The 27,499-nt window shown below is 37.7% G+C and overlaps 1 protein-coding gene across 2 annotated transcripts in view; it reads right to left on the reverse strand.

The window, feature by feature from the left end:
- vps50 (VPS50 subunit of EARP/GARPII complex) overlaps nucleotides 1-27,499 on the reverse strand; it is a 253,418-nt gene that overhangs the window by 82,486 nt on the left and 143,433 nt on the right. For both annotated transcript variants that reach the window (XM_079829018.1, XM_079829017.1), the window contains exons 14-21: nucleotides 24,771-24,862; nucleotides 24,575-24,669; nucleotides 24,077-24,175; nucleotides 16,254-16,344; nucleotides 13,431-13,607; nucleotides 10,531-10,649; nucleotides 5,899-6,005; nucleotides 2,871-2,992 (exon numbers count right to left, since the gene is read on the reverse strand). In XM_079829018.1, the coding sequence (XP_079685144.1) occupies nucleotides 2,871-2,992; nucleotides 5,899-6,005; nucleotides 10,531-10,649; nucleotides 13,431-13,607; nucleotides 16,254-16,344; nucleotides 24,077-24,175; nucleotides 24,575-24,669; nucleotides 24,771-24,862 (902 nt within the window). The remainder of the gene's footprint in view (nucleotides 1-2,870; nucleotides 2,993-5,898; nucleotides 6,006-10,530; nucleotides 10,650-13,430; nucleotides 13,608-16,253; nucleotides 16,345-24,076; nucleotides 24,176-24,574; nucleotides 24,670-24,770; nucleotides 24,863-27,499) is intronic.

Here is a 27,499-nt window from a genome sequence, read left to right on the forward strand (position 1 = left end):
CTCCCTTTAGAAAATAGCAGGCCATTGGTTATCCCATATCTTCAATTTTAAATGTCTGTGGAGGAGCTCATATGTGGTACCATTTGGAAGCTTGGAGTCTCTACTTTCTGGAGATATGCATCACTTTGGCATTTGTTTTACACAAAGTAACTTATTTACACTAAATTACTCTGGTACCATTTCCGCCTGGATTTGGCCTGCCCAAATTGAAAAGATTCCCATACCCACATACAGAGGTCTAAATTCAAAATGTTGGTGTCATTTAACAGGAAACCCTTTGAAGTTACATAAAACACTGCTAAAAGTGATACAAATTTAAGTATATGTTGTCTGAGCTGTAATACCACCCCGAAAAAAGAGGCGCTTTTTGATTTTTTTGGTTATAAATCAGTTTTGAAAGTGTGTAACTCAGGCCCTGTGTGCTCTAGCACCCTGCAGACAGTTGTGGCTGTTTCCACTAAATTCCAGAAAATACTGGAAAAAATATTTTTTTCTGGATCATGTATGCAAGATTTATTCAAATGAATCTAAATGGAGGAATATTACCTTTTTTATGTAATTTCCGTCTGCCCCCCCATACCCACATTAGTGTAATATCCCTGTCTTTTTACAGAAAACCCTGAAATTACTTAAATATTATAGTATATGTTGTGTATGATATAATAAACATATAAAATATTTAAAAAACAGACAAACAAAATAGGTGTTTTTTGGTTATAAATTCATTTTTGAAAGTGTATATCTCAGGCCCTGTGTATTCTAGCACCCTGCAGACAGTTTTGGTTGTTTCCAGAATATGTCAGCAAACTTTATTAAAAAATTATTTAATGACACTGGGAAATTGCATTTATACCACTGTATATGGGTATGGGGGGGGGGGGGGGGGGGGGGTAAATCTTACATACAGCATGATACAGACACAATTCTTTTTTCCACAATTTTCGGGAACCTAGTGGAAACAGCCCAAACTGTCTGCAGGGAGCTAGAACACACAGGGCCTGAATTACACACTTAAAGAAAAAAAAAATCAATTTGGGTAGGCCAAAAATGGTCCCAGAGCTTAAGAGGTTATGCCAATCAAAGGCTAGACCGACAGACTAGTTACAGATACCTTTTTTACTAAATTTTTTCTAGGTTTAGTCTCATTTACTAGGTTTAGTCTTGTGGAATAGTTCTCATAAGAATGCAAGGATTTCAGCAATGAAACAATGGAACTGAATAATATTGTTCAGCCAACTGCTCAGTTTCTCCTTCACAGAGAAAAAGGTCATGGCATCTTGAAGCCTACATAGAAAAAAAACCCCATCTTTTTGAGTGTGCTTTAGGTGGTAAACAGTGCGCTGGGTAAGTAAGGGAAGCTGTGAAACAAGTTAGTGGACAATGTGGGTGTGGAGGTCTGTTTGCAAGGCAGTAGAGGTCTGAAAATCTCATTCATTTTTTGTCTTTGACTCTCAGTGTGGTTGCAAGGCTGCCAAAGAGTCAGGCAAGTCCAAGAACAGCAGGCAGCCATTGTCTTTAACAGCTTCAGTCAGATGCCCTTGGGCTGTCACTGCCAAATGCCCCAACAGCTTTATTATGGCCTCCACTGCTGTTTAACAAGCTCCCCTTCTTCAACAGATTCTCCCAGCTCACACGGGTGGAAATAGTGAGACAATTCAATGCCCCTTCAATGGCACTCTCTCTGCACTCAGGAATTCATTTATGCCTGCGATAGTGTTGAAAAGGCCCATGAACCTATGAAGTAGAGGAGGCAGTCCTAAAACTCTCAAACGGTGGATTTCGTAGAGGTTGTAGAGGCACGAACCCAGTTGAGGAGCAGGTAATATGATTGAAAAGTTGCTTTACTTTACAAAGGTCTGCCAGAAGCGGGTTCCATGTTAGGAAATAGTTGACAGGATCAAACCTTAAGCGCAATGACTCAAGTGGTAGAAATCAAGGGTCTTGAAGATTTTCCCAGGAAGGTATCAGAGTTTCAGGAAGCTGAAACAGCGACATAGCAAATAGTAGGGATCTTTGTGAGTTTACCTTCAACAGCTTGTGAGCAAGACTTATGGGAAATCAAAGCAGGCAAGGCAACTCCCTCTAAATTTCATTATTCCAGTAACTTTAAGGCAGATTAGGTGGCATAAGTTCTAAGTTCATTTGGGACAGTGCAGAGAAAATAACCAGAGCGCTCTGGGGAGCAAGAAACCTCTCCTCCTATGGAGCTGCTAAATTGCGATATATTCCTGTTGTGGCAAATGCAATAAAAACTCTTTAGATACGGCTTATTGAGTCTCAAAGAGTGACAATTATGAGGATAATTGAGCTGCCACCTAATTTTATTAGGCAAGGCTGGGCTTTCAAAACTGTTTACTTAAGCTTTGAGAACAGCAGTGTGACAAGCACTAGCCTACATAGAGAGATCTGCACTGAAAATACTCATGAACTTCTCCAGGCGCATTTTTCTCTCAATACTCCCTCTCAAAGATCAATGAAGCACATGAATCCTCTTGTGTATGCAAGTTAAATGTCAAGCCACGGTGGAGTTAAATTACTACAGTATATACAAACCTAATCTTTAAGAATGATAAACAGCTGCATACCACTGAAATGATTGCGAATCTGTTCAGACATTTACACCTTTCTGGGATGTTCGCAGTGCAGCTTCCTGAAGAAAAGCCTAAACACTTGCTCACATGATAATGGAAGTAATTATAGAACAGTGCCCATAGGGCTCGCAGACATTAGAGGGAAAAACAATGAGCGTACCTGTAGGCTTTTCCTAATGAACAGCACAGCAAGGATCCAATTGTATATAATAAATATTTCATAATGTTAAGTATCAACACTGAACATGAGGGAGAACAGCAATATTTTAAAATGCATACCATGTCATTGCGGCCAAAGAAGGTGTAGACGGCATACAGGTAGTAATCAAAGAGCTGAGACACACAGTGGATGACATCAAAGGCGATGGGCTTCAGAATGTTCATCATCTGCATGTATTTCCCTACAAAAGCAAAATACATCATGAAAAATTTGAAATGTATAAGGAAGGCAAACAAACAAGGTTCACAGATTGAATATAAAACCACAAAGATTAAGAACAGGGAAATATGAATGCAAATAGTACAATTGTTTGGCAAATGTCCTATTCAAAGCCCTTGAATCATATTTAACAAATATATTTTGAAAACTGTCAGCTGCCATTGACTTTCATTATATGAACAAAATTATTCTTAAAGGGATAGTTCACCCTGAAATGAAAATAAAGCCGTTTTTTACTCACTCTGCTGTTGTTCCAATGCCCTATGTCCTTCTATCTTTTTCGAACCTCAAAAGCAGAAATTTTAAAAATAGTCCTACACGGGTCCGATTTTGTAAATCCGCACCCGCCCGTACCCGCAGTGCTTAAAACCGCATCTGACCCGTTTTCCGACAACAGCACTAATTAAAATCTACACCCGACAACCGGGTGTAAAAATAGAACCGACAGCCGACCCGCACCCGCAATAAAATCAGTTTAGCATATCACATTATAGACACACTTACAAAAATGTTTATTGCCAGCATACAGAAGTTATTACACGACCATTAACACAAGGACAACTTCAGCCGAAGCTGTCAAACATGGTTATGTGTCCTTATCATCTCTACGAGGCACATTCAGTTCTGTCCCCTTTTGAAAAATACGGTTCGATAGAACTGTGCTTGTTTTGTTACCACAGTTATGTGCGTGCTTCTTCAGCGATGAAGTTCCACATTTGCGGCTATCTTTTCTTCAACTCCTCAGGATCCATCTCGACGATTGCAGTGCAGGCAGATCGCGCACACGCGGATGTGATTCTCCTGGGAGGGCGGGCGCACACGTGGCCACAAATAAACTGATTTGGATTTTAAATTATTTTATCAACTTGAAATAAAGGCAAGGCATATTTTTGTAGGAACACATCTACAGTAGACATATACATATACGTTTTTCACCCGTTTAAGCAATATTCACGGGTCACCCGTCGGGTAGCCGCAGGTACCCGCACCCATGCAGGACTCTGCAGGACGCGCTCCTCCATAAAATGGCAGTGAATGGCGACCAGGCTAAAACATTACAAAAATGATACAAAAGTATCACGCAATGATACAGTGAGACATATATGGATATATGGAAAGTATTCAGGAGGCATACTATAAGGTTTTGCGAGAAAGAAACCGCATTATTCAGTCAAAATGTTGAGCTCGGCCGTTACTCTGTGCGCATTCCTGTGAGTGCGTGCGAGCCGTCAGCAGCCACTCACGCAATGCATGACAACAGGTACACATCATTCACTTTAGGAGGTTTACCTTATTATTAGTATTATTTCTTATTGTATACCTTATAGTAAAGGCGAGTCGCGTTTGTTTCTATTGAGCCTGATTTCTCAAAATGGTGTGTGTGTGCTTATCCTGGGTGCCATGACAACAGTGCAGCTGCTGACCACTCGCACGCACTCACCGGAACGTGCGCCGAATAACAGCCGAGCTCAGTATTTTGACTGAATAATACGGCTTCTTTCTCGCAAAACCTTATAGTATGCCTCCTGAACCATATATGGTGCGAGTCTCGCTGTATCATTGCGTGATACTTTTGTATCATTTTTGTAATGTTTTAGCCTGATCGCCATTCATTGCCATTATATGGAGGAACGCGTGCAAGAATTTTTTTTTTTTTACATTTCTGCTTTTGAGGTCCGAAAAAGATAGAAGGACATAGGGACAGAGCGACAAACTTCATAATCTGAAAACCACGCCCACCAGGGGGGAAAACAATCCAATGCTCTCCATTGACTTCTTTTTTGCGTGAGGCTGCCTCCATGTCATTTCTGACTTGTAACAAAAAACAGAACAATGGCTAAAAGCTGATATGTGACAAAGTGTACAGCAAACAAGCTAAACAAAGCCCAGAACCAAAAAACCCAGAAGTTTGTATAAGCTGTTGACCCAAAAAACGAGCGTTTAAGGACACAAAAGTGGTTACAGGCAATTGAGACAGAGCGCAACACTGAGAACTACACCCACTAGAGGGGAACGTAATCAGCGACAGGAAATATAATATATAAAACTGACATTTGGATATTTGACTTAACAGTGACAAAACCCGGTGTGGCGTTGCCTAAATGCGCTCTGTCTCTATAGGGCATTAGAACAACAGCAGGGTGAGTAAAAGATTACTTTATTTTCATTTCAGGGTGAACTATCCCTTTAAAAATATCTTCTTTTGTGTTCTGTAGAAAAAAGAAAGTCATACAGGATTGGAATGACATGAGGGTGTACATTTTAGGGTGAACTATCCCTTTCATTTTCTAATTTTCTCACCTCTTGCGTCACAATCATTTAAAGGGCTCAACAGTTTGAGACACAAAATGTTCACTAGTCATTCAAAATGCAGAATTGATGTCTTCTAAAGAACTGATTGTGTTACCAGAAGGTGTTTAATCAATTTTATTCCTGCTGACGGTAGCAAAACTTTTTTTATTAACTTGAACCTAAAACCGCTATCCATTTCACAACATTAGTGCTTTTATCAAAACACCACAGAAAAGCTCACACCCATGGGTTTATGACAGTTTTTTGCAGTTCGATTATGTTAGTTTAGCCTAAACTGGACATTTAAAGATGAACCGTCTCATAGCCATTATCTCATTCAACACGTCAAACAAGCGTTCAAATGAACCTGAAGAGAGGAGCAGGCTCATGCTCAGAATGGAATTAATGGCCGGAAGCTGAAGCAGAACACAGCTGAGTCGAAGTACACCCCTCTTCCATAGTAATTCAGCTATTAGCCTGTTAATTAGAGGGCAAACTGCAGTCCCTTGCTTAGGGTCAACTTTATCATGTACAACCAGTCTTGCATGGGTGTAAGATCAAAGATCAATTACTCACCGACCAGACGAATCACGTTGAGGGTGGTGTTGGTAAGAATGGGGGCATTGGCTCGGTTCAGATTGTAGTCGGACCTCTTCTGGCTGCGAAGTGTCTCTCTGGACACGCTGATTAAGAGGGGACAGAGCAGGGACACAGATCCAGGATGAGCATTATAGTTTAATGACCTTCAAAACTGAAGTCTCTCATTCACGCACTTCCTTCATTAACCTGGGTTCAGATTTAACTGAAGACAGTCATCTTGGTTTTGCAGAACAGATATATATATATATACGATCTGAGGCCTGATTGAGTTGCGTTAGTAGTTAAAGTGCGTTCAAGTCCTCCTGGGAAGTTCGTATTTACGAGGTGGGAAGTCGTGTTTACGATGTCAGGTGCGTTCAGGTCACTTTTGTTGGAGCAAGATGGGCGGTGTACCTTCTTTTAATTAACAGCACAAAAATACAGCAAGGTTTTCAAACTCTACAGCCATGGCCAAACGTTTTGAGAATGACACAAATATTAATTTTCACAAAGTGTGCCGCTTCAGATGTTACTATGGTATACTGAAGTATAATTACAAGCATTTCAATAGTGTCAAAGGCTTTTATTGACAATTTCATGAAGTTTATGCAAAGAGTCAATATTTGCAGTGTTGACCTTTCTTTTTCAAGACCTCTGCAATTCGCCCTGGAAAGCTGTCAATCAACTTCTGGGCCACATCCTGACTGATGGCAGCACATTCTTGCATAATCAATGCTTGGAGTTTGTCCGAATAAGTGGGTTTTTGTTTGTCCACCCGCCTCTTGAGGATTGACCACAAGTTCTCAATGTTCTCAGTTTCTCTTGAAGCCAATATGGAAGAGACTTAAACTGCAATTCATCGACTGGCCGCTAGAGACAGGCTCCAAAAGAGAGCAGAATCTCATTGAGCCCCATGTTAAAACGCCAAACTTTACAGCAGAAAAAAACATGTTTACAGCTTGGTACAAATTGTGGTTTTTCATCTAAAGATCTAATTTTGCCCTTCATGACAACTGTGAGGGGGGTGAATTTTTTTTATAACTCATTCGTTTACATTATATAAAGCCTTAAAGTTCTGCATAATTAAGGGCGTGGCCACTTTGAGTGACAGGTGGATTGTCATTTATTTGCTGTCTGTTAGTCATCACGTCACCTCAGCTCCAGCCACGTCCCGCCTCTTTGCCCATTTTGCGCTACCAAGATGGCAACGGCCAGCTCAACCCTACTTTACGCTTCAAAACTGCTCTTCAGAATCCTACGGGTGACGTCACGGACACTACGTCCATATTTTTTTACAGTCTATGGTTCCATCATGCTGGAAAAGGCAATGTTCCTCCCCAGACTCTTCTTTGATGGCTGGGAGAAGAGGATGTTTTTGTACCATTCTTTTTCCATGTCTGTGTTCTTAGGCAAAACTGGGAGTGGCTGAAAAGCAACCCCACACATGAATGGTCTCAGGATGCTTTACTGTTGGCATGACACAGGACTGATGGTAGCGCTCACCTTTTCTCCTCTGGACAAGCTATTTTCCGGATACCACAAACAATCGGACAGGGGATTCATCAGAGAAAATAACTTTACCATAGTCCTAACCTTAATTTAATCATTATATTGATTAATAATACATTGTTAGCTAATCTGTGTGCTTTGTACATGTGCATTTCTGAAATGCATAACGTGGGAAAATCACTTTAAATTGTAATGTAGATGCATGCATTTTCTGCGAAGCTGCTTTGAAATGATATGTATTGTGAAAAGCGCTATACAAAAAAATGTGAATTGAATTGAATGGCAGAGTGATCTCCTGCCTTGTCCACGTCAACACTCTCACCTGTGTTAACGAGAGAATCACTGACATCATTTTTTGTGGCAGGGCTGAAATGCAGTGGAAATGTTTTTTTGGGATTAAGTTAATTTTCCTGGCAAAGAGGGACTTGCAAGTAATAACAATTCATCTGATCACTCTTTATAACATTCTGGAGTATATGCAAATTGCCATCATAAAAACTGAGGCAGCAGACTTTGAGAAAATTAGTATGTGTGTCACTCTCGTGAATTTTTGTCCACGACTGGTACTTCCAGAAAATTAAAGGGTTAGTTCACCCAAAAATTAAAATTCTGTCATTAATTACCTACCCTCATGTCGTTCGACACCCGTAAGACCTCCGTTCATCTTCGGAACACAAATGAAGACATTTTAGTTGTAATCTGATGGCTTTGAAAGGCCTCCATTGGCACAATGCACAGTACACTCTCAAGACCCTTAAAAGGTAGGGGTTTTTTGCGCACAAAAACTATTCTCGCCGATTCATAAAGATATTGTAGAACCACTGTAGTGAGATGGACTTTGTAATGACGTCTTTAGTACCTTTTAAGGGTCTTGAGAGTGAACAGTGCATTGTGCCAATGGAGGCCTTTCAGAGCTATCAGATTTACACTAAAATATCTTCATTTGTGTTCCGAAGATGAACGGAGGTCGAACGACATGAGGGTAAGTAATTAATGACAGAATTTTCATTTTTGGGTGAACTAACCCTTTAAGAACAAAGAATGAGCATCAGGTGTGTTTTGCTTTTAATGTTTTTAATTAATTTATGAAATGACTGTAAACTTTACTGTAGGCTATTTTATTGTAATATTACAATGCCATTATATTTTGTGTTCAGGGAATTAGCTTATATTTGTAGTAAATGGGGATGCTCCGATCAGCATTTTTTGCCTCCGATACCGATCCCGATATCTGGGATTCAGTATCGGCCGATCCGATAATAAAATAAAATGAATGACCTAATAAACAGTATGACTCACTGTGTGGAAGAGACTGGGATCATTCTTTTGTGAAAAGCATCAGGCAGGCTTGACAAACATTACTTTCTTAACTTTGTCAAATAAAATTACAATCAGACACAAATGTAGTGAATTATTTATTAAATAATTGTGCACCAGTGCATTAATAGCTTTACTAGTAGACATTCAAAATAAGTCAGGCTAACTCCTTCATCCATGCCTCATGACTTTGTCATGTATTCATGAAAAGCAAGTAAATATATTTATAGATAAACATATACTATAAAATTAAAAGACATTTCTTTTATATTTATAGCGCAGCTTTTTAAGAGGTAGCAAAACTCCATGGTGGTTATTAATGTTTTGTGCCTTTTGTGGGGCTTAACAATAACAAAATATTTGCACAATATACTGAAATACCTGATTCGGCAAAAATGGCAGTATCGGAGCCGATACCCGATCTGAGTATCGGATCGGAGCGGAGCATCCCTAAAAAAAAGCCTGACAATGTCAATTAAATGTGGTATTCCGCCATGTTTCTTGCTGACACGCCCCCAACTCATAAACATCACGACTTAAAGAAAATCCTGAGTTTCCCACTAGTAATTACAACTTTGTTGTGACGTTCATGTGCATTCAGCTTGTAAATAAGATCTTTTCCACATGACTTGAATGCACCATTAGTAGCTCGAAATGGCTGACCAATCAGAGGACAATGTTTGTTTTGGAAGGAGTGGCTTCATAGAGCCAGGAACTAAACAAAACATTAATTGATAGACTGGGAAGAGAGGAGCTGCAACAATGTCAAATATGTATGAAAACCTATTCTAGTAAACCCCAAAATCTAAATCAAGACATTGTAAAAGGGCATAATATGGGCTTTTTAATTTGCACGTCTCAGTACAAATTAAGGTCAACTGACGGCACTTGTGGCATTAATAAACTTGTCGTTCCTTTTCTTTAAAAAACAAAATTTTACAGTGAGGCACTTACAACGGAAGTGAATGGGGCTGACTGAGCCGTAATATTCCGGAGGCAGTGAAGTGGCAGATTGTGAGGGGGTGTCACAACATCACGCTTAAGAAAACGTATGTCCTTTTAAATATGCAAAACATTAGATCCCTCAAAATGTGAAGTCTCTAACAATGAAGTGTCACAACATGTAATGCGGCAGCTGATTTACTGGAGGGAGAACTGTCAGTCATCTTTGCGAGGAACAAACAGGCTTTAAATATTCATCAGGGTTCACAGTTTAATCAGTTCCCCAATCATTCTCTTGATTTATGATATTTCTATCACACTTAGACACGGAAAGCGAGCCAAGAGCAATTAGGAAATGCAGGGGGAAAAAATGCTCATGTAGTCGGCAAAACAACCACATGGTGCAATTCTGAAAGGAGCCATTTTAACAATCTCCTTGAGACAATTTTATTTAACTTCAAAGCTCTGAATGGCTCTAAATGGGAGCCTTGTGGACTTAAAAGGCTCGTTCTTCATAAAATAATTAAAGCCTTTCTCCTTGATAAGAGGCTAATGATAGCTTGTGTGTTCACTGTACACAGGGTGAATTTAAAATAATTCAGCTGCCTGTGAGGGAACATGAAGTCCATAAATGAGAAGTTTGCTGCCTCCTCCTGACCTTGTCTTTGGTTAATGGACCGATTCATGAGCGACCTGAATCTACAGCACACTACAATTTACAAAAACATGCCTTTTTATACTTGATGAACACGCATCGCCAATCAAACCATGTGTATCTGAACTGAGTGTAGACATGCAGTACTAGTCTGTGGGCAATCTTAAGCTAATCTGTATGACGTGAGCAGCAAGATGATGACTGACCTCTTCACTGGAGCGTCTCCTGTCTGTTCATCTACATAGTCTTGTTTCAGCTCCTCAGGTACATCACTGTCACTGTCGTAGTCCTGATACACGCTCTTTTCCAGCTCATCTGACTCATACTGCCGAGAGAGGAAACGGAACGGAAAAACATAATTCATAACAGCCGGACATTCATATGCAGCACCGGTCAAAAGTTTGGAAACATTACTATTTTTAATACTTTTTGAAATAAGTCTCTTATTCTCATCAAGCCTGCATTTATCTGATTAAAAACTATTTAATATTTTAAATAATGGTTTTCTATTTTAATATACTTTAAAATATAATTTATTTCTGTGATGCAAAGCTGATTTTCATCAGCCATTACTCCAGACTTCAGTGTCACATGATCCTTCAGAAATCACTCTAATAAGATGATTTATTATAAATGTAGAAACAGAAACAGTTGTGCTGCTTAATATTATCTTGGAACCTGTGATACTTTTTTCAGGATTCATTGATGAATAAAGAGTTAAAAAAAAAAGCATTTATTTACAATAGAAATATTTTTTAAATTGATCACGTTTGATCAATTTAACACATCCTTGCTGAATGAACGTATGAATTTATTTTTTTATTTTTTTAAGGAAAGAAAGAAAATGACTGACCCCAAAACTTTTGAATGGTAGTTGTTACGAAAGATTTCTATTTTAAATAAATGCTGTTCTTTTTTTAACTTTTATTCATCAAAGAATCTTGAAAAAATGATCACAGGTTATACAAAATATTAAGCAGCACAACTGTTTCCAACATTGATAAATCATCATATCAGAATGATTTCTGAAGAATCATGTGACACTGAAGACTGGAATAATGATGCTGAAAATTCAGCTTTGATCACAGAAATAAATTATATTTTAAAGTATATTAAAATGGAAAACCATTATTTTAAATTGTAATAATATTTCACAATATTAATGTTTTTTCTGTATTTTTGATCAACTTTTGACTGGTACTGTACATTACCATTCACAATGGGTTAGTGAGATTAAAAAAAATAAATAAATGCATACAAAAAAAGAAGTGACAAACACATTTATAAATGTAAAAAACTTTAAAAAAAAACATAAAAGAATTATGTAAAAAATGTATCAAAGCTTCCATAAAGATAAAAGAGTTTTTTAAAGAGTTTGGGGCATTTGTCAGCTAGTCTGACTGGAAGCTGGCTGACAACCAAAACCATCTGAAAACCAGCTTATCCAGGCTGGGAGGTCAGCCTAAACCAGTTAATACCAGTAAACATGCTTTGACTAAGCAGCTATTTCTTTTTAGCAGGGATAACTAGGGGTTAAACAGATCATAGTTGATGCGTGATCTGTATGGATCAGGCCCCACGGTTCAGGACCTATGTGATTTGCGGAGTTTAACAACTTTAGAGTGAAACCATTTTTAGCCATTTTTTGTCTGGCCAGTTCACACATTCAATAGATTTAAACCATTCCAGCGCTAGAAGAGGCATAAGAGAATTTAATTTGGTACTCTGCGCTGTTATCTGTGAGTGTATCCAATCCATGACTCAAAAACCGTAATAGGATCCGAACCGTGAGTTTTGTGATCCATTGAACCACCAGGGATAGCAGATGACTGATGTTTAAAAGGAGAAGTTAAACAAGCATATCAAACTAGCACAATGATTCAGCCTTAATTCTCTAAGGTTCAGAGCTCGACTAGGAGAAAAAAATAAAAATGTTGTAAATGCACCTGTGTCAAAAACGTGCTGTAGATTCAACATCGATAAATGTAACCTCAAAAAAACCCTCCGGTCCGCAAGGATACAGATTGAATGCAAAGTTGATAGATGCCGCACATTGTATCTAGTAATGGAATACTAGGAACACAATGAGCTTATATGCAAAACACTTTGTTCTCTCTCAGGGTAAAAGCACTTGTACCAAGGGCTCACACTCTGTCATCAACATACAGCATTTGTTTTCATTACAGAAACATCATCAGAGACGCACAAGCACATCGGAGCTTTAATAATGAGGAGTATTCTCTCCACAAAGAAGTAATGGCCTCTGTCAATAGTTATAAGGACAATGAGCCACTTAACGTCGCAAAATATTTACGCATCAAATTTTCACTCCTATTTATTTTCCCCTTTCAGCAGTCAGTTTGGCAAACGTAACTGTAAACCATCATAAAATGCTTGTTTGCTCAAGCCTGATGCCAAACAGCACAGCATAAATATTGTTGAAATGTGTTGAATACTATATGAAAATACTGAAGAAATTAGTGGAATTTATCCAAGCATTAGACTGGGTAAACCCAGCCTGATATCCCGGCGATTTGATTTCGCTCTGCAGCCCAGGATGGAAACCTGTACATATTTCTATCCTGCTTCTGTTACAAATTTGCGGGGACCAATCACAAACCAGCTTATCCACGTGGCGCGCTATTGGCGAGTTTAACACAATGACGTCTGATTGGTTGAAGGACTATCCAATTGCGTACAGCATCATTTGAACGATGCCCGTTTAATCACGCCTCTTGTGCAGTAGAAAATACAGAGCAGGCTCCCCAGACCAAATGTTCTATCTTAAAAGATTGAGCTTGGTCTGGTGATAGCCAGACAATCCAAGTATAGGAGACGCACTCAAATTTTGGCCACAAAAATTAAATCGGATGAAAATTTTAATTAAACATAAATTATTATTTTTTAAAGATAGGCTACTTTATGTGATATGACAAACAAAATGTCTTTGAAATAAAGCTTGTTTTTAAATAAAATCATCAGGCACATTTATCCCCCATACTGCTGGTATGTACTGTCATTTTAATGATATTTTAAATATCGTTAGAACCTTTATATTATTGTGAAGTGTTGAATGACTTAAACCAGTACTGAAACTGCTATATACCCCATTAGAAGCCAGGACGTCCTCGGTCTCCTCTTCCTTGTTGTCTATCTGCATCTCAAAAGGATTTCCTCCCTGCAGGTACTGCTCAAACAGAGAAAGCTCCATAAGCTCTGCGGATTCTGGCTGCCGGCTGGGAGATACTGAGGGAGAACGACACTGACCCATGAACTTAAACTCCTGAAAAAGATGGAAAAACACAGCAGATTTATCCGATTTCATATCATACAGCTCAAATAACTAATAAAGTAGACCCATGGAATTTTGCACCAGCACACGTTCATTAAAAAATGAGCTTTTTCGTATGGATATACAAACATTTAAAATTTTGGTGGCAGTAAGATATTTTTTTTATAGAAATTAATACTTTTATTAAGGGCTTCACGATTCATTGAAATCGAATCGCAATCGCGATTTGGGTTATGTGCGATTATGAAAGCACAAAGGCTGCAATTTTAATGAAATAAATAAATATTTATATATAATAAATATATGCCCAGTGTGTCAGTAGTAAATGCTGCTCCGTCTGAAAGCACTGCGAGTTTGAGTCGCTTATAATGTTCGTTAAATTTTTTTTTTTTTTTAAAAGACAACGTTTAATAACGTGTTTTAACTCACTTCATATCGTCAGTCGAGTGTTTGATATTTTTTGTGGCGGACTATGAATTATTTTATAGTATTCTATACAGTGATGAAGTCTATGTCGATTAGCACTGCATTATAGTATACTTTATTATTATGAAAATACCAGGGAAGGCTCAAATACACCATATATTGTCGCGGTCATGTTTATTGTCTCATATTTCATATTAAAGACAAACTCTTTCTTGATTTTGCATACCTCCTGACAAAAATTAAGAAATTGATATCACAGATTTTTATAATAATAATAATATATTATTTATTAACAAATCCTTAAGACATTTCTAGTGATTTTTAATCATAGGCTGCCAGCATGTTAACAGATAACCCTGCAGTTTAAAATAAGTTTTAAATTGCAAATCGCAATTTTAATCAGAATAATCGCAATTAGATATTTTCCCCAAATCGTGCAGCCCTTCTTTTATTACAGTAAAGACATTTAACATGTTCTAAAAGATTTGTATTTCAAATAAATGCTGTTCTTTTCAACTTAATATTCAAAGAATCCTGAAAAAATTTATCACTTTCCACAAAAATATTAAGCAGCACAACTGTTTTCAACATTTATAATAATCAGAAATGTTCCTTGAACATCAAATCAGCATATTATGATTTCTGAAGGATCATGTGACACTGAAGACTGGAGTAAATTCAGCTTTATCATCACGTGATTAAATTACATTTTAAAATATTATTCTATATTTTGTACTAATTTGTACTGCATTTTTTAATCAAATAAATGCAGCTTTATTGAGCATAAACTTCTTTCAAAATTAAAAAAACTGTAAAACTTTACAATAAGGTTTAATTTGTTAACATTAGTTAATGTATTAACTAACATGAACTAAGAGATACATTAGTTACAGTATTTATTCAACTTAAAAGTAATTCATTATTTGTTCAAGTTAGTTCACAGGGCATTAACTAATGTTAAAAAATACAACTTTTGACTTTAATAATGTATGAGTGAATGTTGAAATTAACATTAACTAAGATTAATAAATGCTGTAGAAGTATTGTACATTCTTAATTCATGTTAACTAAAGTAGATAACAAATGAAACCTTTTATTATAAAGTATTATAATCAAATAAAAAAATCTTACCGACCCCAAACTATTTATTTATTATATGTTAAATAAGTATTACAACCAAATAATATTTCCCATCGGGATCAGTGGAGTGTGGAGACATCAGGCTTAATACAACAAACTAGGTGGAATAGGTTTAATGGAATTGTTTGTGCTGGTTAAATGACCAGGTGCATTTAGGTTTTCATTGAAAATTAAGCAAACAATAATAATAAAAAAGAACAATAAGCTGCAAGGGTGAAAGTGCGAAAGCTTTGAGCAGTAGCGCTAAGTGACCTAAAACTTTCCAGTTAAACCGCTTTGCACATCAGAGCTCCAGCGAGGAGTCGTTATGCAAATGTGGCTTATTAAATAGCACCGCTGATTATGCCATTCACTGATGTGCTTTTCAACGCCAGCTTTCTCTACCACACAAACAAGTGGCATTTCTTTGAAAAAGACCTGTATATTCTACACAAAAACAGTGTAAAGGGTCCATCAGAGAACAGTTTACCGAACGAAAGACCCAGTTTAGCATATAATAATTGAAAGAGATGCATTTCGGTTTATTCGCCAGATACTCTCGGGTGAATATACTTGCCTTCCAGGGCGTAATTTGTTTTGAGACGGATGACACCCTGACTAGGAGAGAAAACAGCTTATTTTGGAATACAATCAGTGATGATGCTTACCCTCATTTATCAAGTTGTCAAGCCTTTCCTGAGATTTAAAATGCATATAAAAGCGCCCTATTATGACAAGATGGGAAATATGAAGGAAGATGATCAACAAAAACGCTATCTATTTGGTTAGAAAACCACTCACTGTAGACGCATCTCATTTCCTGCAATGGGTCACATAAAGAACACTTTTTGACCCGCTTTCCAGGAGAATTTGACTGTAAACAAAGCTCATTATGCAAGAACGTTTGCTGATATGCTTTTGGCTCGTAGCCATCTGACGACTTCCGTTTCAAAGCACGCACAGTACAAAAACTCTCCGGCTCATCTTCATATGCAAATGTGAAATCTCAAAAGACTGCCAACGATGCCAGTTGGTCCGTGAATAAGTCACATCGCTGCATTTCAATGTCTTATCTGTGGCATTAGGACTTACGTGGAGCTGGGCGATACTGAAGTTGGACTTCACAGGGCACAACTCCCAGGTTTCATTTTCAAGAAACATCCGCAGCTCCTCCAGGCGAGTTCTGCAAGGGAACAAAGAGAAATGACAAGAGGTTGGCATTCGTCAAGTGAAGACCCTTTGCCATTCAACTTATTGAAAATGAAATGGGCTGGCAAAAACGGTTCAAGGAAAAGTCGATCAGTGAAGAAGGTTAGAGGTAGAGAGTGCGATGAGTGTCAAAGTGGCCTGCTGCCAGACAAGGTCAATACCAGCAGCCTTGTACAAAATGTCTACATCAAAGTGGAACGTTATAAAAGTCCATCACTCATCTCTAAAGAGCATACCGGCCGTTAACGTGATCATGGTATCTAAATCCAAGAAAAGTGCAGCTGATGGCAGGGTGTTTGACATTTGAAATACCATTTCTAGTTACGTCTTCAAGCCATGATATTTTTAAATTAGTGCTGTGAAACGATTAAAAAAAAATAACTAATTAAATCACATTTTTTTCTGTAATTAATAATGATTAATCCAATTAAAAAACATTGGAGTTTTTAATATTTTGATATTGTAATAATTTCAGTTACTCTCCAAATTAACAAAGAAACAATTTGAAGACAGCATATTTTAAATATGTGTTGTAATGGTATCTTTTTATGAATGAAGGCCAGTATCACTGATACTAATGTCTCTATGAAACATTAATGACGTAGCATTACGGTATAACTGAAAGCTCCCAATTTCAACATTTATTAGGCTTTAAAAAATAACAACTTTTAATTTAACTGAACTTAAAACAATCTTTACATAAACCCATTATAATAAATGTTATTTACCAATGGCCTTCCCTGTTAGACACAGAAATTGCATAAAGTAATCAAACTCTTAACTGCATAAATAATAAAGGAAATATAGATTAGTCATCATTAAAGCTACAACTTTCTCTGTTCCCGTTGTTCTTTGATGAACATTAATGACAGACATCATCAGTGCTCCTGTCACTTTAAGATCGGCCGCTGCCGAACATGACGTGGATCTGACGCGCTGTCACGTGCATCTCATTTTCTCACAAGTTCATTTAAGACGTTATTTAACTAATTTAAGACTCCTAATATGAGAATACTCAACAAAACTGGCGTTTTGGCAAAATTCTCTGTGTTGTTGTTATTGTTTGTTCAAGAGCGAAAGAGAACTCGATATGTGTACGAGACTGACGAGAGTGTGTGTGTGTGTGTGTGTCAGGGTGTCCCTCGATCAGATTCCTAGCTTCCTAGGAGGTGACTCAGTATATAGTGTACATGAATGTGGCCGACTCCCTGATCAGTGCTCTGACTACTGAACTAGGGAGCGGATTGAGACGCACCCACACAGATAGGACATTGACAGACAGCGCGTTCTCTTGTGTCTTGTTGCGCTTAGATTGTTTAAAAGCATTTACATGAATAAAAGCGTGATCATATAATGTAACGCTAAGCAAAAATGGATATAAAAACGGACGTTGCGTTAATTATTTTGAATGCGTTAAACTGAAAAAATGCATCGCCCGCGTTAACGCAATTACTAATTTGCCCAGCACTATTTCAAATGCATCAAATTTGAAGCACTCAAAGGAAAAACCATGCGGCAACCTCCCTCAGTTTCTCTTGAAGCCAATACGGAAGTGACTTAAACTGCAATTCATCGTCTGGCCACTAGGGCGAAGCGAGCAGAATCTCATTGAGCCCCATGTTAAAATGCCCAACTTTACAGCAGAAAAAAACATGTTTACAGCCTGGTACAAATTGTGCTTTTGGTCTATACGGCTAATGACAACTGTGAGGGGGTGATTTTTTTTTATAACTCATTCGTTTACATTATATAAAGCCTTAAGTTTCTGCACAATTAAGGGCGTGGCCACTTTGAGTGACAGGTGGATAGCCATTTATCTGTTAGTCTGTTAGTCATCACGTCACCTCAGCTACACCCATGTCCCGCCTCTTTGCCCATTTTCAGTTATCTGTTATCAATTTTCAGACTTTATGCTTCAAAACTGCTCTCCAGAATCCTATGGATGACGTCACAGACACTTCGTCCATTTTTTTTTTACAGTCTACGGGAAAAACGGACCATTTTTTGTCCTCTAAGCCAGAGGGCACAATATATATTGTAATGGCACAAAGTGTTAATGGCGATGCAGTGACAGCAGAGATTAAGCATTCAGAGGACTGACAGATAATCGCTTTATGGATGCTATCCAACTGCTTGAATAATCAGAAATAATGGTCATATGTCCTCTTTCAATGTCCTTCATCTCATCAAGCAAAGGGTTTTATGTACTGCTGACTACAGCAGAGGTTATGGACATTTTGGCTTTGTTCAGACAGATTTTTTGGTGTAACTGGCTCAAATCACTTTACTATTTTTGTAGCGTGATCACCAAAAAGGGTTTTTATTGCGCATACCAAGTGCGCAGTACTTTAACTCCATCTGAATACACTCGCTCTCGCTCACTCATTACTCATATAGTTAACTATACAACATTCAATATGTAGTGAAGTCAGCAGTTATGGACAGTATGTGCTTGAATGCGTAAAATCACTTTGTCATTTATGTTCTTTCACGCATCTTGCGATTTCAGCACAATGATAAGATGTCGTGAAGGATATGAGCAAAACGAGGCAAATTATCCAGCTTTCATTCCTCTCAATGACAGCTACTCGCAGTTGTTGTCTCTTGGCATTGGTTTGACATACATCATTGCTATAGCAGCTGATGTGGATGCACCGGATATAGAGCACAAAATCAGATTTCAACACTTGCACAATGACAATGTGGACAATCAGTCCTGTAGATCAGATTTGAAAATCAAATCCAATTTGCCAGCAGTGTGAACAAAGACCCGGTTGGCTATCCCTCTCATCATTCAAGTCACAATGTAGAGATCTGAACACATTTTCAGGCTTGAGTATGTTACGGATACTTAAACAATTCAGAATTCTAGATATCCTCCTGAGAACCAGGAAAAAAAGATTTGTGAATTTTGTAGTTTTTTTTTGTGTCATTATATTGTTTAGAGCAGTGGTTCTCAAACCTGTCCTGAAGTACTACCAGCCCTGCACAGTTTCTCAATACCAAGTACGCAAATTTGCGTCCTTGGTAGTTCAGACTTGCCAAGTTCGACTCAGGAGAACAAACTCCCGAGGACTGGAGGACACAAGACCGGTTCTCTGCTAATGGAACAGCAGCGTTCTTGAAAACATCACTCAGCTCGCTCTCACTCCGGTTATCTCTATATGTAGCTATATTTCAGGCTACAATAAAACGAAATGTGTCATAAAACACCACTCTGCCTCTTTTATTCATTAAAAAAAAAAATAAACATATTAATTGACACACAAATGTGGTTCAGGCAATGCATACCTTGATTATCTTCAATGCATAAATATTTATAACAAAAATAAATATAAAACACAACCCTGTCCTCTTTTCACTTACATTTAAAATAAATATTTAACATATAATATGTGGTTCAGACAATAAGTGTGCATATTATTATCACCGTAATTAAATTAAATATGACAACAGAACCCTGCCTCTTTTTTTAAATTTCAGTTTATGTGTGATCAATAACAGCCATTATAAAAGTATAAGTAAAAGGTATAAGAAGCTACACAAGAAATAAAGCAAACAATTCAGTCAAACATACAAAATCAGCGCTCTAGTAGGCAAAAATGGTAAAGTTAAATATTCTAAAAATATGAATGAAACTTCTCTTTGCCCTCAGCCAAAATGATTTGCCAGGGAACAAATGATAGATTCATGAGACCAAAGATCACCTGTTAGATTTGTTCCAAATGTAAAGTGCAGTACAAATAAAATGTATTATTATTATTATTATTATTATTATTATCTACACAAGATGAATCATAGCTCATGTTTAACCACTACAGAGACACCAGAGCCAGCGGCAGACGTCAAAAGGACTAGCCAAGGAAAGGCTGCTCTTGGCAGGGTTAATGAGCGCTGAGCGCCCGGTGATCGCCTGGATCTCACAACTCCGAAAACAGCAGATACAATTTTCAAATAGGCGCTCTCTTTATAAATAAACCACGGATTGGAGCTTTAAACAAGTACATTCTTGCCTGAAAAAGTCTTAAAACTACATTTCGTGACACATTAACAGTAGTATTTTTAAATTAAGCTTGCTGGTTGGTGCGGGATGCATTCTGGGATACCTGGCTGTCTCAAGTCTGCTCTCGATTCATCCTTGATAAAAGGGGAGGATCAATGACACATCCAGGGATTTGAACTGTACTTGGCTAGATGTGAACTTTGAATTGGAACAGTACTTGGGCAACGATTGATGCCTGATGACAAGAACGCATATTGAGAAACAGCCTATGTGTAACGGAGGCCAGCTAGTAGTTGCTGTGCGAGTAAACCTCACTCCTCTGATCTCAAGAGATGCTCTAGCGACAGACGCTAGAGGTTGGTGCCTTTAGCCTCCTTATTAGAGCGTCCGACTCTCATGCCGGCAGACCCGGGTTCGAATCCCACTTGGAGCAGGCGGTTCGCACAGGAGTGGTTACATATGTCTCCCTCATCTTTTACACCTGATTCAACTCATGAGCTCATTAGTAGAGACTGCAAGACCTGAAATGGGTGTGTCAGATATAGGGAGACATACAAAACGTGCAGGGCTGGTGGTACTTCAGGACAGGTTTGAGAACCACTGGTTTAGAGCATAGAAAAAAAAAAAGAACAATTGTTGATATTGTATTCGTATGTTATGCTATGTCCTCTGTAGAGGACACCAGGACTCAAAAAAAGAAAAGAAAAAAAGACATGAATAGACACGAATCGGCAAAATTAATGGGATTTTTTTCCAATCAATTTTTAGGTTTCAGGATTTTTTATACCAAACTTTGTATAAAGATGATTCTCAACTATGTTATGAAAGATATAACAAAATAATTTGATATATCATTTTGCTTTATGCAATATGTGTGTAAAATGATAATCAGTTTCCCCATTATATACAATGTATCGATACATTGTATGTAATTTGCATATTAACGTGTACTTGGAGCAACATGTAATGCAAAAATAAGTGTAATAAAGTGAGTAGTAATTGGCAACATTTTTATAATAATATCTAATATTTCATAGTAATATTGAAATATAAATTCTTTCCCTATTCATTTGTTGTGTCTCCTAATAAACATGATTTAAGTCCTGGCGTCCTCTACAGTGGACATGTATGAAATCGATGTCCAGTTTCATATATAAAGTCATATTTTGATTTGAAAAGCATTTTCCTGAGATGCTGATTTAACAATTCAAAAATGAGTCAGATTTAAATAATTACAAAATATTATCATTTTCCATAAGAGTGTTAAAACTGATCACTAAATTAATGCGAGTCATTTTTAAAGTTTGAGGAGCGGCAGTTGTCATTGTGAAACTTCAAAACATTTGGTATCCCTGAAAGTGCTCTTTAAACTTAAAACATGTATGGTGTCAAAGAAAACTACTAAAATAACGTCCAATACAGAGGACAAATGTCTATTCCTGGGTCCCAGGCGGATATATTCCAGCAAAATACTGAGATACAGATGAAATACACATGAAACCATGTGCCATGCTGCTTTTTGAGCTACAGGAACAGTGTGACATTAACAACATCCAGATTTGTTTAGGCATGTGTAGTGTTAACCTATTTGCATAATTAATTTAGTGCAGAAAGAATGTACAAATAAACAACACTATCAGTGGTCGCAATACAGTTTTGCAGGAATGAGTACTAAAAAAAAATACCTGAAAAATGCATTTTTGGTCTTACAGAAGTCAAGTGTTTCTTTTGAAAGGGTTTTTGCTTAAATGCCTGAAATAAAGTCTGTGGTTAGCACAAGCTCAATAAATTTTCATGTTTTATTCTACGGCAAAAGATTCATCAGTAATAACCCACTCGTGATTTTTTTAAAGCTTTTACATCCTGAAAAACGCGAATGATTCCAAGCGGCTAAATGGGACTGCAGATATTGTCTGGGACATTTAACATCATCACACTGAGCAGTTAAACTCATCTACTCACTCATCTGCTTTTACAGCCTCGCACTTTTGCAAAGTATTCTAACTCAGGCTTTCCAACTTTTTGGAAGAGATCTCAAAAGTTTAAAGTCGGCATGAAATGGAAGTTGGAATGGAATGGTAGTCTTTTTTCCCTATTGTGACGTATACAAGAGTGACCCTGCTTCTCGAACAAGACGAAAAGTAGGGTGGGACTTGATTTTTTCCATGGGAAATTGATGGGATGGTTGTTGTTTACTATTGGTCGATCTCATGTGAGTGATGGGTTGTACCGCCCTCTTGTCGGTAAACACGTCATCAGAAATGTCAGAAGGAAAGTTACTTTGATTAAAGACAGGGGTGTCCAAACTTTTTTAAAAGGGGGACAGATTTGATGTTGAGGACACACCTGGGGTCCGGCTCCTTTTAAATGTTATATATATATATATATATATATATATATATATATATATATATATATATATATATATATATATATATATATATATATATATATATATATATATATATATATATATATATATATATATATATATATATATATATATATATATATATATATATATATATATATATATATATATATATATATATATATATATATATATATATATATATATACTATAATCTGTAAACTTATAATATATTACATATTTTGATTTGACAAAAGATTGAGCAGACAGTAGAGTAGCTTGAGATAGGACACAGATGTAAATTTAATACACAAACAATATCTGTAAAACTTAACTAGTTTTTAAAGGGTGAAATTTAAATATTACTGAGTCAGGACTCTATTCTTATTTAAATGAACAAGCACTCTATTTAGATCGCCACAGGTAAAACCGTAAACCTCACTACATGGTAAAAAGTAAAAATATTGTTTCTATATCTAGAATGGCTTCATGGTATTTAGTCTACATTTAATATAAATACAAATGCACAAAACGGCAAGTTTATGACATAATTATAGCCTGTAATTTGGCCTTTATTACATTAAAAATATAATAAAATTAGATAACTATGCCGAACTCGAACACTTCTCACTGGCTAGTGGTCATGTGATCGAGACACTCAGCATGTAAACACATTTGTGAGCTTGTGCGTTGTAGTAGCACTGTTTCGTTCCGTTTTTGGCGCTTTCCCTGGCCTAAAATCTAGAACTGCCACCTTGTGTTGACATTGTGAAACTGCACGATTTGTAAATTTTGCGTGGAGGGCCACATATAATACTGTATGTTTTAATAGACAAGCTGCGGGCCACTTGAAATTCATCCCCAGGCCGGGACTGGACATCCCTGATTAAAGATTACGAATGACTTGCAATTAATATATGCACAGATAAATCATTTTTAATAAATACTGCAACATTCCATTTTAAACAAGAATGGCCAATTTTGATTTCATGTTGACTTAATGGTAGTGACGTTGAAGTCATGTGACGGTAGTGTTGTTTCGTTTATAGCCAACCTTTAGCTTTTAATTACTTCGGCCAATTATATTTAGGCTCCAGAACTCATTCAAAAGCTCTATTCTGTTCACTCATGAAGACTATGTTGGTTAAAAAAAACAGTAACTTTTGTTGGTCAAAAAGCTTAAGTCAATGGAAAATTCCTATTGGCTTTTTGTTGGGGAAACAAACAAAATGACAGTAGTCCATGTAGAACTCTTTCCACTTTGAATAAATCCCTCCTGGAACTGATTGTGACTGAGGTCAACTGGGCCATGGGTCATTTACTGTATCTCACCTGTGATAGTTCTTAAAGTAGTTCACACTTTGTCTCTTAATGGACTCCTGCAACACCTCGGACTTGCTGCCGCAGAATTCCTCTCCCACCTGCATCAACCTGTCAATTGGAGGAGAAACAAAGGAAAAGGAACGAGAGAAAAAGATGCAAAGAATTAGAAAGTGGTTCACTCTTCTAATTAACCCCAAAGAGTTACTTCACATCACGTGTCCCAGCGAGGGCAGAAAATGGCGCGTCTATTCACACAAGTCAGCGACCCCGAGGAAGGATCAATACAGAGGGCTGCGGTTTCACACACAAAATGGCCTTTTAATTGAGCCCTGTTAATGGGGATGACCAGGGACTCTTGTTGAGGAACAAGCGGTTTCATTGATGCCCCCTGGCCCCGTTTTCTCTTTAGGGGAGTTTCTCATGAGGCAGAGGGGGGGGGGGGGGGGGGGGTGCAGTTGGTCCCTGCAGGCCAATCCAATTAGCACTAATGAGGAAGTGGGTCCCTACCTGCTGATAACATCCAGAACCACAATGAAGTCGTCGTACTTGAAGTTGGACATGTCTGTTCCCAGCAAATAGGCTTTCACTTTCAATTGGACGTCCTGGGGGCAAAGAGAGAAGGACGAGGGGTGGGAGGGCAAGTCATGAAGCTAATGGAGAAATGGAAAAGAAACCGAGAAAGAAACAAGTAAACGCTCCCTACCTGCCAGATCCGCGTTAAGCCATGTTCCAGCTTTTTTTTCACATAGCTGCGGCCCACGGTGGATTCGTCTGAGCCCTCTGCGCTGGAATCATCTACAAACAGGAGATTCACAGTGTATATACTTCAGTATACTCATTATATGCTATTATGACAGAAGCTGTCTGGAAACAATTTCATCATTTCGCACATTATCTTCAACCAAGATTGTATTTTCTTCAACTAAAATTACATGCAATTTCAGACTAAAACTGACTAAAAATTATGAAATACTGCCTACATTTAAAGGACATTAACATCAAATGCATTTAATTGACTAATATATCAAATGCAAAAATTAAATTGATGTGCACTACAACTAGGCCATTGCTCGGTGCTCTTTTATTTGTATTTTTAGTTTTCACGTCAATTTTAGTTACATTTTTAAGTCATTTTGCTGTTACACGTATGTGCTTTTGTCATTTTATTAGTTTTTTATCATTGCTATTTCGGTTTCATTTAATTTTAATTCGGTTTAAGTTTTTAGTTAGTTGCAGTAAATCATTTTAGTGGTTCAACAAACTTATTTTAGACATGCCATTGAAATTTGTGGTGGTCAAAACTACTGGAATCTCAAATTGCTCCCTTGTGTCATCAGCTGAAGATGTTGCAAATGTAACCCTTCCTGTTCGAACCGCCCGCTCCAAGCGGGACTCGAACCCTGGTCTGCTGGCATAAGTCGGACGCTCTAACAAGGAGGCTAAAGGCTGCAACCTCTTGAGTCAGTCACTAGAGCATCTCCTGAGATCAGAGGAGTGAGGTTTACTCGCACAGCGACTACTAGCTGGCTTGCTTTACACTCACCCCCTAAACCTCACTCCCATCCGGGTCAAGGCACCAATGTAACCCCTCCTGTTCAAACCACCCGCTCCAAGCGGGACTCGAACCCGGGTCTGCAGGCATGAGAGTCGGACGCTCTAACAAGGAAGCTAATGGCTGCAACCAGTCAGTCGCTAGAGCGTCTCTTGGAATCAGAGGATTGAGGTTTACTCGCACAGCGACTACTAGCTGGCCTCCATTACACAAATCCCATTGAAAACATTCACACGCTGTAAAAATAGATCAGAACAGATTGTGTTTGTGCAACCGCACCAAGTGTCCTCAACCCTTTGACTGCTGCAGAAGTGACAGTCACAATTACAAGGACCTTGATGCTGAGATTTCTGGGTGCTATGCTAATACAGTAACAATGATATTCTATTACTAGAGAGGTGTCAAAGATGGTTAATTTTCCTACTTTGAAGTTTGTAAAATTGGCTCACTGCAATAAAGACCACATGGAAAAATAATAGGCGTATCAACACCACTGAATGATACACTTTACACTACATTGCTGCTTCCCAATTAGCATACCATATGTCCTAAATAGTATTTGAAATTAGATTAATACATCCCAAATCGTAGTATGTTGAAAAGAGTATTCTAGTTAGTATTTTCCGGTTAGAATCTGAAGTGCAGATTCCTGCCCACTCTAACAGCTGATATTGCCCACAACCCATTGCGAGTTGGACGAGGATTCGATTAGAATTACAAACACGAACAAAAAGTGTTAAAAAAACTACAAGCAACGCGGATGTGCGAATCCGGCTGTTAAGTAGAGAGGTTTAGATAAAGGGGTTTGAGTGATCAATTATCAGTATTTAACCTGACGAAAAGATATTTATTCAGTGTTATCCACATTATATTCCATCTGCAACGTGAACTTTTGTAATGATACGTTTGGCCATTAACATTTAAACGCATCATCATATTCAAATTGCAAACATATGAGGGGAGTCTCTGCATGAAAGACCCATGACTGGCAGGAAACTAAATTAAATTGAATGTGGAGGTTTTAAACTGTGACAAGATGATTGACATGGCAGTTTTAACGGTGACAGAATGCATGTAACTATACGACAGAGCTGTCCGTTAAAGATGGCGAAGTAGTATGTCCCAAAGCTTGCCTACTCTTCTGCTACACACTCAAAAGTATGTACTTTTTCTTCCCCAAAAAAAAGAGTACATACTTTTAGGACGTAGTATTGGTATGCGAATTGGGACGCAGCATATGACACCACACTAACTAACTATACTAACACACTAACTATAAAACCAGTTTAACTGTGTTTTAATGTTCAGTATTAGTTAGGGTTGGGGATTATGGAATTGGAAACTTAAGATACTTGTTATAAAGTTAAAATTTCGATTCCTCTTATCGATTCCTTTGTGTGCATTTTAATATGACTTTAAACCATTCAAGCGCAAGAAGACCTGCATGCTGTTTTCTGTGCTGCACACACTTACAGAAAAGTACTTTAATGTGACGAATATGCACTCTGTCACTGACTAGATATATTTAAAATAATGTAGGCCACTTTTTACTGGTAACATAAAGCTTGGTTTATACACGCCGCATCCGCAAGTGCGCAAAAGGTGCATGCGTCAAAAATTACATCATTGCGGAGTGGGCGGTAGTGAGCGTTGAGTGCGCAAGACCCCATTTTGCATAGCGGTGTGCAGTGTATTTTTTGCAACTTTCCGCGCAGCTCTGCATCAGAAGATGCATGAGTTTGAGGCTAATCTAGCCGAGCATGACGTCTCATCACACCGGCACCCAGTTTGCACATACAAATTAGTTGCTTGTATTTACAAAATGAGCCTATAAAAGCATAAATAAGCCCTTTTATTGAAAATAAAGATCCATTAATAAA

Source organism: Gobio gobio (assembly GCF_949357685.1).
Source record: "Gobio gobio genome assembly, chromosome: 11".
NCBI lineage: Eukaryota > Metazoa > Chordata > Actinopteri > Cypriniformes > Gobionidae > Gobio > Gobio gobio.